The following is a 15,459-nucleotide window of genomic DNA, read 5'->3' on the forward strand; positions in this document are numbered from 1 at the left end:
CATGTTTGAATTGAGAGAGAGAGTAACTGTTTATCTATAGTGCAAATTAGCTCACTAACTGGAAGGGTCACACATTACCAACTTGGAAGCTTCTGCCTTGATTTTTTTGGGAAGCTTTTGACAGGAGCATATCATACCTGTGCGCCACAATCAGCACTGAATTCCAGTGACTTTCTTGGAGCAGTCCTGGTTAGCTCAGATTGTCTCCCCCTATGTGACAGCACAGTAGCAGAGATCAACTGAGGCATTAATGCGAAGGGCCTCATGGTTTAACCCTGAGGGAAGAGGAAACAAGATGTTTTCAGCGAGGTCCCTTCCAACCCTGAGATTCTATGATTCTATGATTCTATGAATCCTCAATTGACCCATTTGCTTTCCTTTGTCAGTTCTCTAAAGCATATATTTGTTGACCCATAATTCATACTGCAAGTCCCACTTGTCTCCTCAGGCTTTTTTGGTAGGGTTACAGAGAGATCTGGAGGAGGTGGGTGGGGTTCTGTTTGTAGGACATTGGGCTTACTTGTTGTTCTTTATAATGAATGTCAGCGAGCCAGAACACTGGATCAGCACGTTTTTGTAAACTGAAATAAAATCAAAATGTAAATATCTGAGTTTTCACCCTTTGGTTTTTAATCAAAATTAGCTACCGCAGTTTCTGTTCCTATGTACCCTTGGATGAGCAGCACAGGAAAAAAAATGCCTCATAGGAGCAGTTGAATGTAGCAATGATAACTTCTGGACACAATGATGGGCTTTCTGAATTATTTATAGCATAGCTTTTCTTTTCTGGTAATCTGTCTAGACTCACAACGAGCTGGTCTCAGCTGCTTTTTATTTATTTTTTAACAGACATGTAACTATATATTATTTATAGAACGTATTTGCTTCTGATTGCATCCACCTGGAGCTGGTGTATCTCTGTTAGGGACTTTTTCTCCATTCCCCTGTATGTTTCCACTATTTCACTCCAACATGCCAGCTCCCCAGTGCTTAATTTGTAATGAAAGAGGTACCGGGGCTCAAGCAATGGTTTTTAGATTCAGAACTGATGCAGCAAACCCAGAGGTGCCAGAGCTATGAACTGACAAAGCCTGGAGGTGCTGGGGCTCAGGCCTGGCAAGCCCTGGCACAAATTAGGCTTTGCAGATCCCCCTTCCTCCACTACTTGTTTACCTCATACTGAGCCACTCTGCTCCAAAGTGCTCTGCTGTTCCTGCAAGTGACTCTTAGAAGAGTAGTGCATTCACGCCGAACACTGGTGGGGGAGGGATCACACAACAGACTCTGCGTGGTGTTCCCTGGGAGAAAGGTGGCATGACTGGGATGTGGGCACTCTGACTTAGTGGGTAGGATCAGGAGTCAGAGATGGGGTCAGACAGCAGGAATCTAGTCAGGGATCAGGAATCAGGCCCAGGGCCAGAGGCAGAGCACAAGCCAGAAATCAGAGCTGAAGAACATATCTGGAGTCCGAAGCAGGGACTGTTATAGCAACAGGCCAGGTATTGCTAGGTCACACAGACAGCTTCCTGGAACACCTTCCATGCTTAAATAGTGCGCCTGCTGATTGGGTCTTCCATAGGTGGCACTTCCTGTGGTGCTTAGTTCCCCCCAGGGTTGATAGTGCATGAATTGTGGCTCTGCCATGGCTGCCAGATGGTGGCATGGAAGCATTAGTCACTTGGAGCCCTGCAGACCCATGTTTCAGGACTCTGGATCCTTACAAAGGGTATGAAAAAAGCAGAGGAGGGGGATGAAATAGACTGTGCCAGGTGGATTTGTGCACAGGTGGTTGGCGTGAGTGGCAAGGATAGAACAGGCAACAGCCCAGAGACAAAGAGCTAAGAAAGTGCAGAAAGGGGAGATGCAGAGTTGCATTAATTATCCAGTGTTCTCGCAGAATGCCAGCCAGCAAAGAGAGATTTACTCAGCTTTGTTCAATGATGTTTCTAGGGGGTGGGATTTCCTAGAACAATTTGTTGTGAATGTTCAATATGACACATTTAAAATTTGAGCTGTGCTGCTTGGTTGGGGTGACTGACCAGACACATCCCAGGGTAATGTTTCTGTGCCTTGCACGTACTTGCAGCATGAACAGCTGCTGCACATGCACCCACACATACACAACTGTCGTATCTGACCAAATGTGGGAGTGTTCATGAAACCCTATCTTCAATTATTACCAAATGTAAGACATGGGTTTCATGAACACTCCCACATTTGGTCAGATACGACAGTTGTGTATGTGTGGGTGGGAGGGGGCATATCATTAGATCGGTCAGGTAGCTGCAATTTTGAAATTGGTTTTGACACTTTCTTCCCATTATCTTCCGGAAACTACCTAAAAACATGAATACACTCTGAATTTTAGAGAGTAAAAATATCATGATCCAGTTGAAATGGCATCTGAAAGCATGTTATTGGGGCAAGCAATTTAGAGCCAGGCCCTCCACTTTGTTGCTTTCTACTGATTACTCCTCTTGTTCATCAGACTTCTTGGGGAGATGATGTTCACAATACTGTCTTTGTGGTCAACCTGGAAAGCTTCTCTCAGATCACACCCAGCCCCAAGATACTAATATCCCCATAACCTAGGAAGTCTGGCTCCAGTTCAAAACTTGCACAGCTGGCATCTGACTCTACAAGAGGTGACACCTGATCCATGTCTCCACTCCCTGAACTTGGGGAGTGTTTGGATCCAGATCTGAACTTTGTGGCTAAGGCCCATCGCTGTACTGTTTAAATCCTATGCTCTGCATTTGGCTGCTGGGAGAGACGATATATAATGAAGTAGATTCTGATACAATATCACTTTGTATAGTGTCTTCCCCACATCTGTATCCCAGTTACATTGGCTCTTCTGGTTTTATTTCACCCATATTTCAGACGATACCTATTTCTGTAGCATACCAGATGATGATGCAATAGAGACCCATTGCATCATATTTGCAATACTCAGTTATTCATGCATTTTGTAGAAACCCCACCCTCACTTACTGTATGTGTATTTCAGCTTCCTTAGAGGAACTTAAAAAAATGCTACATAAACCTAACTAGATAGAATCAACTTATACCATGTACCATCAAACCACACAGAAGATGTGCAGGAATAAAGGCGATAGGAGCACGTAAGTACCAAGAGCTGTATTCCCAGATCCATTAGCATTTAACAAAACATTTATTGATTGGCCTTATAGTCCTCTGCAGTACTCTGCATCAAATCTGGGTTTCATTCCTAGCTTCTGCTCTCTTAGGTGCCTTTTAGGCTCCGGGCCTAGCTGCCTCTTTAGGTGTCACCGACATTTTCAAACCTACCACTTGACTGCTGGCTAATCCCATAGGCACTTAAATTTCTGCCACTCAGCATTTGCAAAGCCACCTAAGCCCTGACACCACCCCACAGCTAATGAGCAGGTTGGAGCCCTCGCTCAAGCTGAAGGCCCAGAGGCCCCACAGTAGATTCTCATACTAAGCAGGGGAAAGCCAGTCTCACCAGTAGCACCCAAACTGGTAGGTGTGCTCTGGGCACATGTAATACTCCTGGGGAAATTCTGCACCAAAAAATTAAAAATCCCACGTACAATATTTTAAAATTCTGCATATTTTATTTGTCAGAAATAACACAATATAATCATGCCAGTTTCAATTATTTTGGTAATTTGTTTCAAAATACCTGTCAGCAAGTATGTCTGTAACAATACAGACAACAAGAAAGATCCAGGAAATGTTTTTGACAAATAGATTCTTTACAAGGCATGTTAATACAGAACTCTGAGTAATAATACATTTAAGCTTCAATATAGAAATTTTCTGCACCCCTCAGAAGCAGTGCAAAGGCTTGGAGGAGCCAGGGATAATGGAGGAGCTGAGGGACAGGGAAGTAAGTGCTGGGAAGGAGCCTGGGAGTGAACCTGGAGGGATGTTGGGTGTGGGTGGAAGTATGGAACAGGTTTTTGTTTGGTTTTTTTGGGGGGGGGAGGGGGGAATTGCTAGGGAGTAGGAGAACCTCCCCCATGCAGACCCTGACTGACCCCTAGCCTTTTCTATTCAGTCAGGCACATCTGCCTCTGTCCCCATGTATCTCTGCACCCCCTCAGCCACGCCCCATCACCACGTGGCCCTGCATCCCCCTGCTCCACAGTGTCCCTGCACCCCCACTCCCGTTCAGCTCCCACCCCAGTCTGTCCCCCCCACTAGCCCTTCTGAACCCCAGTCCCATACCCCAGCAGCCCCATGCCCCCCCCCCAGTTTGTCCCCCCCATATGCTATGCCTCCTCACCTGGCCCCGGACAGGGTGCTGTGAGGAATGCAGTCTCTCCTCCTCTCTGCTGGCTGCTACACTGAGCTATTCTGGTGCCACAGCAGCCCCTGGTGGGTGAAAGGCATAACTGCAGCGCCTCTCCAGTAGAATGTATTTTCTGCAGAGGAAAAAGGTCCGCAGAGTCCATTAATTCTGCACCTGGTCAGCGACACAGAATTCCCCCAGGAGTAACATAAGATCTGATAGTTGTCAGACCCTGTGGCAGGAGGGCTGGATGCAGGCCAGGGAAGGCATAGCACAAAAGACAGCATACAAAAGAGTTGTGGGCACACAGAAACATAGGGCAAGTGTGAGAGAGCTATTACGTGTGAGAGCAACAAAGCCTGTTTCGGCTGCAAGGACATGGGTTACCTAAGTGACTGACCTGGCTTAGGTGCCTAATTCCAGGAGAGGGCTCGTGGCTGAGGATCCTGACCAGAGGGAGGCTCATCAGCCAGACATGCCAAGTCAGCTGTGTAGGTGCCTAAGCCATTCTCCTCTCCATTTCAGTTCTGGTGAGCTTAGGCAGCTCCCCATTCAGCTTGTCAGCTTCTGAGAATCCCTTTCTTAGGCATCTAGCTCTCCCCAGGCATTGTGTGGGTGCCTGGGCAGCTTGCTGGAGGCTGAGGACACCACTAAACAGCAGACTGCTTAGGGGTTACAACACTGAGTGAAGCAAGACTTAAGTACCTTTGAGGATCAGTGCCTTAATCGCCAGACCACTGGCGGCCGCGAGTGCTGCAAAGACAACACAAGCAGCCTCGATGGGGGCAAGTGCCTACCATTGTTCATCAGTGACTTCTACAGCTGATCAAGGAGTCACTTCCACAGGCTATAATGAAAATCATCCAGCCTGGCTGCCCAGAAATATGGTGGTTTGTATTGCAGATCCTTCACTCGGGTAACATCAGGTGATATTTGCAGCTTCCACAGGAATGTGGAAGATGCTCGGGGGTTTATAGAGAAGAAAATGAATCAAATTCCTGCTTGTCTCTTTCTCTACATTTAGGTAAAGTGGTTGGAGACATAAGCTCTCTGCTGACACAGTAACCAGAGATTTACAACCTGCCTGGCTTGCGTTGTCCTGTGTGTATCTGACCAGACTGTTAGTGTGCAAGTCCTGCCACAGTTTGTTAAGGATCTATTTTGCTGGCGCACTGCACAACAACCAGGCTGAAAAGAGCAGCTCTTGTCTGAGTGACTCTGCAAGATATTCAAGTACCACAAAATCTCCTCCTATTCATCCTACCACTCCATTGGTATGTACCACTCTCAGGTTGGGTCTATCTAGCTAAACAATGTACAGGTTTTGTGATTAAAGTTGTATTTGCTGTTGCCATAGACGACTGACCCATGTTTCATTCACTTGGGATTCACGGTAGAGCACTTTAGTCTTTCCACCTCTTGGTTTTTGCTGGCTGCATTTCAATGAGACATTTAAAATAGCATGTATCTATTTCTTTAAATCTCCATTTCTATTGTCTGCACAGCAGCTGGTGAAAGCCGCTACTATGGGGAAGATTATTTTTCTTCCCTTAAGAGTGGCTCAGAAGCTTTTTCACCGTCTTGGCTGCTGTTCTCGAAAGTGATGACCTACCAGCCTCTGATTGTCACGAGTGATGCTTGCTTTGCAAACAATTCAGTTCCCTCTGCCCTGGGATGGGGGTGGATTTCCCCTGGAGAGGCTGGTGGACAAAACAGCAGTTTTGTTTCTGTGCAACATGAGGAGGAAACTGATTACACAGTCCCTTCACCTCTCCTTAAAAGGTCTGTTTCCCCCCTAACCCTGGGCAGTTTGGGGTTGCAGATGAACATGGAATTTAGAGACAGCAAAGCAGGAACACAGAGGCCATTTGTTATTTCAAGCCACATTTATTGGCTCTGCTGCACCCCTCATAAATAATATCACTCACCTTGTTAGCTACAAAGAAAGCAGGGAGCTGATTGTTTCTTTCTGCAGCAAATATTAACACGTGAATCCAAAGTGTTGTCTCAGACCGAGGAGCTGGGGGCCAACTGGACACCCCCCCACCTTTCAAAAGTTTAGTCACTCTACCAGACAGTGCCATTATTAGATGCGGTAAGAATGTTTCTCTTTGGAAAGGAATAATTTTTTATTTACAATTTTTCAACAAGATTTCAGCAGCGGCACAATGGGGACCTTAAGCTCCAAGGCTTGGTACAAAAGAGACGCCCGGGTGGTGATGCTGGGACTGGATTTTGCAGGCAAATCCACCATCTTGTCTAAATTGAAGAGCAGCGAGCTTGTGGAGACTTTCCCGACAGTGGGCTTTAATGTGGAGTCTCTGAAAACCCCATGTCATCTACCCTTGACTCTCTGGGATGTGGGTGGTCAAGACAAGCTCCGCGCTAGCTGGAAGGACTATCTGGAAGACACGGATGCTCTCATCTTTGTGCTGGACAGTGCCGACAAAACCCGGCTGCCAGAGGCAATGGCTGAATTGGAGAAAGTCCTGAACAACATAAACATGACTGGGGTTCCAGTCTTGCTTCTGGCCAACAAGCAGGAGCTGCCAAGGTCCCTCTCTCTCTCAGAGCTGCAGGAGAGGCTGAATCTGGAATGGTTCAGTGGCCGAAGCTGGGAGCTGAGAGGGTGCAGTGCTCACACTGGTGAGGGGTTGAGGGAAGCCTTAATGGCCCTGGCAGGACTTCTTAAGAGCCGGGATAAGAATTCCCCTGAATGTGTCTGTGCACCACTGCAGTGATGAGGACATCTTTAAGCTCGGACGTGACTAGAGGGGGCAACTTGAGCATGAAACTGGAAAATCAGGTAAATTCCTCCACTAGTAATCCCTCAACACTCTGTTCATCTCAGAAATACCCCCTCTGCTCCTGGTATGGTTAACGGAACTCCCTAAGGCATGTGTAATATTCCAAAATATCCCATAGTTCTACTGCACCATGAAGTCACATCGGGAAACCCCCTTAGCAAAGCTGCATTTGTGGACAGCAATGTTCTTGACCTTGCCTTGCCAGTTTTTCCTAAGCTGCTGCACCAGTAAACTCAGCTCTCACTACAGGTATTACTCGGGTGACATTTATTATTTTGTTCATGTTAAATGTCTTACTCTATGCATTCTGGATACGGGTTTTGACCTGATGAAGAAGATATTGCTGGGTGTCAGTCTTTATTTTATTTCTCTAAGCTCAGATGCACTCGGTACAGAGTAACAGTCCCCGAGGGGATATATTTGAATGACCTCAGTTCCACTTCTCTTACAATTTATAGCAGATGTTTGTTGATCTGAAACAGAGCAGAATGGAAAGAGAATGGCTGAACAGAAGAAATTAAGCACAAGAATTTAAACAACTAATTGGCAATCGGTTTTAGCAGTGTCCTTTGTGAGCATCATGCTGAGCCACTGAAGCGTGATCAGGATTAGGTCGTGTGTTATGTTTTTAGACCGTATGTGTGGATGTATGCGTATCCTGTTTTGTATAATTTTTGACATGTATTTAGACTTGCTTCATTTTTATTGAAACAAGACTATAAATGATACACATTTGTCCTTGGGTTAATTTAAAACCTGAGGAAATCAAACAGGAATGAGCACCATGATGAGCTTTAAATGCTAGGAACAGATGTATGCACACCAGAGCTCTAATCTGTCTCAAAATATCCTGATGCTGAAATCTATTAGATGGTGGACTAGTCTGACAAGAGGAGTGCCTGGAGACCTGTCCATTGGGTGTTTTAAAATTAGACTAGATAAAACACTAAAAATGTACTGTAGAAAAGGCAGGGTGATAATCTAGACTAGAGGACCTTAACTTCTGCTGTTTTCAGTTGGAGTTGAAGCACTCGGCAGCTGTCAGGTAGTGCTGGGCACATTTCAGGGTCAGGCCCCCTGCTATGAGTGAAAGTCTCTATTTGATTCCATTGACTCTTACACTGAAGAGTGGCCCTGTGAAGCCACTCCTGTACGGAGGGCACATACAAACAACATGGAACCTTTTGTTAAACTTGGAAATTTAAACCAAACCAAAACCACATTGATTAAGATGAAAAACCTTAGTATGTTTGTTAGCTTGTACTAGATTATTATGCTATCAATGGAAATGGGAGGGGGCGGAAACCCAACCCAAGAATATTAGGCAGCTGGAGTCAGCAAGTTTCAAAGAGGAACGTACACATGATGCAAAACCAAAAAGAAACACACACTTTTCTTCTGATCACCTCAATGCATTTTACAGACATTAATGACTTAAGCCTGAGAACATTACTGGGAAGTAAGGCAGTATTATTATCTGCCTCATTTTACAGAAAGTGAAACTGGGGTCAGGTTAAAGAATGTGACAAGAAGCGCGTGGCAGGGTAGCAATAGAACTGAAACCACCTGACTCCCAGTGCTATGCTCTAGCCACAGGATTATTGATAGGCAATCCCCCCTAAAAGAAATCCTTCCTAAGGAGACATGCCAGAATTTTCAGCCAAGCTAAACTATATAAGGAATAGTATGTGCTATGTTGTGAAAGTAAAAAAATGGCCCAGTTTTGATTGGGCATAAATGATTGTTGCTATCAGTAAGAGTGCCATATACTAGACTTGCACTGAAATGCATAGTGAACCTGTGTTCTAGGCAAGGCTGTAGCTTTATGTTACAAACACACACATGATCATTTGAAGGATACGGTCATAAGAACAGTTTGAAACTGCAGTTGCTGTAAACGGGTTGATTTTCCTATTGTTGGTTGTAAATGCAAGATTCCAATAAACTGAAGAGATCACTGAGACCTCACATACGAACTGAATCATTTTAGCTTCCACTCGTCACTGTGGCTTTTTCACAATCTCCCTGCCCAGCCATCTTAACACAATGGGTCACATTCTCACTCCCCACTCCAGCCTCTAAACACCAGGTAAAAGGGTGAAAGGGGCTTTACAGTTGTAGGTCAAGCTGGGAGAGGATTCCCTTAGAGCAAGAACTGAGACTGATGGCCTCAGGTGGTCCTTTTGAGGGCCCCTTTCCAAGCCCTGCTGTAAGGGGCATGGCTGAAGAGGATGTTTCAGGTAGGGAGACCAGACAGCAAGTGTGAAAATCGGGACAGGGGATGGGGGGGGTGGGTAATAGGAGCCTATATAAGAAAAAGACCCAAAAATCGGGACTGTCCCTATAAAATTGGGACATCTGGTCACCCTAGTTTCAGGCCTGGGGCCATATCATACAGGGCTGCTGCACATAGGCAGACAGGGACAAGCTGCTGTAACCCTATTTACATGGAGAAATTGACTGGCAGAATGATAGCAGTATAATTCTAGGACTATATCTATGCCAGTGTAACTCTCCATGTAGATTCTCTATTCTCGAACAAAAGTGACTCTCGGTATAGCTTTATTTCTGCTGGCCGTTTTCCCTGTGTAGACAAGCCTTAGGCTGGGCTGTTTAAATTTTGGCAGGGCCACTCTGACCCTTGGAGCAGCTTGTTGTTGGGAGAGTGCAAAGGTGCCGTAAAGCCCTCTGAGCCTGCCCCCCTCCGGTACTGCACCTCTTAGAAGCCTAGCACAGCTGCTCACCCAATAGCGGTAAATTAAAAAGTTGATCTGGAAGGAGGGGAAGGTCTCATATGCAGACAACTATCTCAAAGCACGTCTTGGCTTCTCAGCTGTAAGCTCTTCGGGGAAGAGACTGGCTTTGCTTTTGTAGGCTGTGTAGTGCCAAGCGCACAACTGGCACTGACACAATAACAGCTACTGAATGTTCACACACTGTGCTCTGTGGTGCCTTTACTCCCTCTTTATTATACAGTGTGTTCTGCGTTCATGATGTTTCTAAAGACAACAAACCACACGGATTCTCCCTTGTACTCCCAGCATGTGAAAATACAAATCAAGTACCAGATAAACAATTTAACGGAACTAACTGAAAAGGCACTTGGAGAAAATACAGGGCAGTTATTAGTATTTGAAGGCCTTCCGAGGAGTAAGTATTTAAAAAGAATAAAAAACTATGATTCCTGCATCTGAGTTACTGCATGGTCTGATCCTATGAGATTTCACCAGGGAAGTACGTGCTTTCCATTCACACCGAGCAGCCACACACTGTCCGTTTAAAACACTCATTTTATTTTAGCATAAAACAAACAGTTTCCATTCGAGCCCAGTAAGCTGCATCTGGACTGAACACGAAATTGCAGCTGCTTCCAGCAGACTCCTAGGTCATGTCTACACTAGCACTTATGTCGGCAAAATTTTTGTCGCTCAGGGGTGTGAAAAAACGCCCCCACCCAAGCAATGTAAGTTTTGCCAACATAAGCACTCGTGTGCATGAGGCTCTCCCGGCAACACAGCTACTGCCGCTCATTGAGCTGGTTTTATTATGTCGATGGAAGAGTGCTCTGCCGTCGGCGTAACATGACTACATGAGTGATCTTACAGCGGCACAGTTGTATCAGTACAGCTGTGCCACTGTAAGCTTGTCAGTGTAGACATGGCCCTAGACATTTAAAACTGCAAGACAGAGAACAAAATCCTAACGATTACATAGATACATATACCACAACTAGCACTTGGCTGGGAAAGGGATTCCTCAGCACTGCAGGCGTTAGGTGCTGCAGTTTCACAAGATGGCCTTCTTCCCATTGGGGGTTGTGACAGGCACAGAACTTCACAGGTAAAGCTGAAACTTCACTGGTTAAACCAAGTGAATCTCCTCTTTGTGCTTGTGAAAGATGCTAGCCTGAGACTGAAATCCTCCATTTATCCATATCCAAGGGAAGGGGCCTTACTGGCAGGAAAAGTGCAGGCCCCCCCATGCTGCCTTGCCAGTGTACTACAACTACACACCTTCAGGAATCAACTCTACAGGCCTAGCACAATGGGGCCTTGACCTTTACTGGAGTACTTTGGTGGTGGTTTCTATGAGGATGACACACACACACTGGCAACTAGCTTGAGATCACCAAGCTCAATTCATATAAGCCACCAAACAGCCATTGAACGGTAGTGATTTACCTTTCCAGGTACTGATGTAGGCTGGGTTTGAAGCAATGTTCTAGAGGTACAATAAAAGGCTCTGTATCTCCCGTTCAAGCCAAAACATCACCCTTAATTCACCTGCTGGCACTTGGATATTGCAGCACTCGTATGCAATGCACTATCAAGACTAGGCTCAGACCTCGGCATTACTTAGACTCAACATTGTGAATTACTGACTGACAGCAGCGCAAGGACAGAGTCACTGGCTTTTGTTATGCATGTTAAATACAACTTTACAAAATTACTTTTTCAAAAGTTCCCATTAGACGAATGTTTAAAAACCCAGCTAAGGTCGCCAAATCTGCTCGTGCTGAAGCCAATGGAAGCAGGGACAGATTTTTAATAAGGTGCATTGGTTAAATATGTAAATCCACATGTAGGAGGCAGATTTCTTTTCCCAGCGGTGGGGACCTTAAGCATCTTAAGCTGACTTATCAACATCCTGCTTACAGAAAAAACTCTCACTTCCCTCTAGGCAGTGACTTAACAATGTCTCCTGTCTCAGAGGATGTCCTGAGACTTATCACCAGCTTCATTTTCTGGGGTAGAGATTTTTCTTGAGACTTATTATTCATATTGTTGAGCTGATTTACAGCACTCCTTGAATTTATCTTCTTTGTGTTGGTTCATAACATGCCCAAGTGGCAACGTATATTTTGCTTTTTTTCCCCTGATGCATTTTCCCTTGCAATGGAAAAGTGTATTAAATGTCAGATCCTGCTTCTGCTGATTGTTTTACCATGTCCATGCCCAAGCCATTTCAGGGCCTCGTTGTCAAAACGCCTACTGATTTCAAATGGAGCAGGATAAGAACATAAGAACGGCCATACTGGGTCAAACCAATGGTCCATCCAGCCTAGTATCCTGTCTTCCGACAGTGGCCAATGCCAGGTGCCCCAGAAGGAATGAACAGAACAGGTAATCATCAAGTGGTCCATCCCTTGCCCATTCCCAGCGTCTGGCAAACAGAGGCTAGGACCTCTCACTTTAAAAATCCCTTTCTTTTTTTTCCTTTGAGACACCATAAAGGATTTTGTAATGCTGCTTATAAGGGATACTATGTACATTTACCAGTGTATACACAGATTCCCCTATCCCCCTATCCCCCGGAATAGTTTAAGCTATTTAGGTTATTTTTTTTTGTCTGAAAAAAGCAAAACTTTAATAAACTATTTTCTTGAATGCAACACAGATCAGATTATTTTTTAAACAAGCAATTTCCCACCACCTCCCAGAGACTACGATAAGCTAAAACCAAACAAAACTAAAACCACTAAACTAAGAGACAGTCTATCCTTCACTTTATAACTCAGCGACGTCTATACCTCACATCAATTAATCCATGAGTTTCAACTATAGAGAATTATTTCTAACCAAGCATCATAGAGTATTTTTACTTTTCTCTGAGTGGGGCAGTGGTAGCAGTGGTGGATGTATTTAGGAATACTAATGTATAATAACTTTACTGACCAGGTACCTACGGTATTAATGAGTCAATATAGCTGTATAGCTATATTGAGTTACAGGACTTTCCTATATCAATGTATCGATCTAGCTTAAGAGGGGGCTGTTGGAACACCCCCTCCCCCGCAAGAAAGCCACAAAATGGGTCTAGAAAAGCAGCCTCCCAAACACACACTTGGGGACAATTACAAGAGAAATGTCAAGCTATTAGCAGGGAAGATGCCACTTCCAGGCTCCAGCCCAAAGACACAGCCTTTTTGCCAAGGCTGGGAACTGAGAAATCAAAAGGTCACTACATGGTTACAAAGACTTTCTGGAGAGAGGGAAAGGAAGTTGTTAGGGAGCTGTTTGTGCAGGGAACAGACTAACATGGAGACAGAGACAGGTCCCGCGGCAACGTCTGAAGGAGATGGGCCCTTCTGCAGCTTCCAGGAGGTGGTGAGCCGTAGGGAAAGGCAGGCAAACCTACAGACTGGCTATCGTTTTAAGATGTTTTTCTCTGAAATGCTTTGATTCGAAATAAACAATACAGTGCTTTGAGAAGGCTGTTTGGTCATTGGGTATTACTGGTGATAGCTCCCGAGGAGCAGAACTGCAGGCACTAAACACAACTTAGACCTGCTGAGGAAATCAGAGCTAGTACCAGGGCTTAGCAGCCCAAGGCCTGATCCGAGAGTGGGAGAATCACATGAGCCCACCCCAAGAGAGGTGATGGCTAGTGGTTGGAGATCTGATAGGGGCCCACTGCAGGGACAGCAGGAGAGGTCGGACATGCAGTCAGCCTGGTTACTGGGACAGTAGTACTTGACCAAAGGATTTAGCAGCAACTGTTTTGTGGTGGCAGTGTCATTACATGCACTTAAAATATTGCCTGGTCTTAGAAAAATTATCCTTTTCTGGACAGCGCAAGTTAACCTGCTCAAGTGTAAGGATCCAACATACCGAGCGATAAAGAGCAATGTGGTCTAAAAGTAACTGACAAAACCCCACCACCTAATTTAAACAATATTGTAACAAAGAATGCTCAGTGGATTGATTTTTCTTTATCTGGGGCTAGATCGTAACGCATTCTGCAGGCCTGCGCGGAGTACGGTGCCCCTTTATTCCACTGCATTGTCTACCTGCATTGCATGACAGGGGAAGCAGTCTCAGAACCACTGCACCACCAATGCAGGTGAGCTCGCAAGGGTGGGGAGTGGACTGAGCCTTGGCTCTCTCTCCCTATAAGCCAGGGAGAACAGCTGCACTTAGGGTGATACACTGTCCTGCCTCAGTTTCCCAGGTACATTGTGGAGCACTGGAATAATATGCTTCCCCTTCCATGGGGCTCATGGGAAAGCCCTCTATTATTCTCCTGTAAAGAGTGAGCCATATTAACCAATGTATAGCTATCACACATTTTATTTCCTTCCCTGATAAGGAAAAAGAAATGTAGTGTGACAAGGTCAGGCCAGATGGATACAGGAGAGTGTTCAAAGGCAGATATTAGTCCCAGATTAAGTAGATCCTTTTTCCCTGGGTAAGGTTAACAGGGGCAGTTCCAGAACAAGCAGGAACTTGCTGGAACCAATTAAGGCAGGCAGGCTAATTAGGACACCTGGAGCCAATTAAGAAGAAACTGCTAAAATCAATTAGGACAGGCTGGCTAATCAGGGCACCTGAGCTTAAAAAGAACCTCACTTCAGTTTGTAGAGTGCATGCGAGGAGCTGGGAGAAAGAGGCACTAGGAGCTAAGAGTGGAAAGGTGTATTGCTGGAGGATTGAGGAGTACAAGCATTATCAGGCACCAGGAGAAAGGTCCTGTGGTGAGGATAAAGAAGGTGTTGAGAGGAGGTCATGGGGAAGTAGCCCAGGGAGTTGTAGCTGTCGCGCAGCTGTTCCAGGAGGCACTCTAGACAGCTGCAGTCCACAGGGCCCTGGGCTGGAACCCGGAGTAGGGGGCAGGCCTGGGTTTCCCCCCAAACCTCCCAACTGCTGATTAGACACAGGAGGAATTGACCTGGACTGTGGGTTCTACCAGAAGGGAAGGTCTCTGGGCTGTTACCTGACCCACATGGTGAATCTCTGAGGCGAACAAATCCACCAATAAGTGCAGGACCCACCAAGATAGAGGAGGAACTTTGTCACGGTAGGTAAAACTCTATCATATACTCTCTGTAAAACATATAGATTTTTCTGAACAAAATAAATGACTCATTTGTTTGTTATAAGCTGTTAGTTGTATCAAAAAATGCTGTTGCTTACCTAGTCTCCACAGTTTGTGAATTAATCTGTGAACATGAAACTGATTAAATCAAATAGAGGAAACATTTTAGGAATATACTGTAGGTAAAATTTCACCAGCACCTGAAATGTTTAATCCAATGTAAAGTCATATATGCAGCCTCAACACTCAGAAGCAAATACATCCCTGGAGCCAGACAGGTCTGTTTAAATAGTGAGATGGACATTTTTAGAAGTATGGGGAGAGCAGGGAAGGAAAGACAGAGGGCATTTATCATAACCCTCTCCTGAGGCACAGATAAAGCAGCAAGTTCATGCAGATTTAATACCTTAAGTAGACAGATTGCATTACTAATACTTTTCCATATAAGTCAAAATTTGTTTCTCAAATGTCAAGACTCTTAGCAACAATCTGCTTCAGATATAAATGAAACTCTGGACTTTGATGATACTTGGAGATTGAAGGGTGAACAGGGCT

The 15,459-nt window shown here is 45.2% G+C and overlaps 1 protein-coding gene across 1 annotated transcript; it reads left to right on the forward strand.

Annotated features, from left to right (window-relative positions):
- Positions 1-3,036: 3,036 nt before the first annotated feature.
- Positions 3,037-7,023, forward strand: ARL11 (ADP ribosylation factor like GTPase 11). The gene is made up of 4 exons (XM_045014139.1): positions 3,037-3,125; positions 3,821-3,877; positions 5,307-5,556; positions 6,434-7,023. The coding sequence occupies exon 4, from the start codon at positions 6,451-6,453 to the stop codon at positions 7,021-7,023; it is 573 nt and encodes a 190-aa protein (XP_044870074.1). The 5' UTR covers positions 3,037-3,125; positions 3,821-3,877; positions 5,307-5,556; positions 6,434-6,450.
- Positions 7,024-15,459: the final 8,436 nt, after the last annotated feature.

This window comes from Mauremys mutica, chromosome 1, assembly GCF_020497125.1.
Source record: "Mauremys mutica isolate MM-2020 ecotype Southern chromosome 1, ASM2049712v1, whole genome shotgun sequence".
In the NCBI taxonomy this organism is placed as follows: domain Eukaryota; kingdom Metazoa; phylum Chordata; order Testudines; family Geoemydidae; genus Mauremys; species Mauremys mutica.

Excerpts from the sequence above, each read along its gene's own strand:
- ARL11 (XM_045014139.1), top strand. The coding sequence starts at position 6,451 with ATGGGGACCTTAAGCTCCAAGGCTTGGTACAAAAGAGACGCCCGGGTG.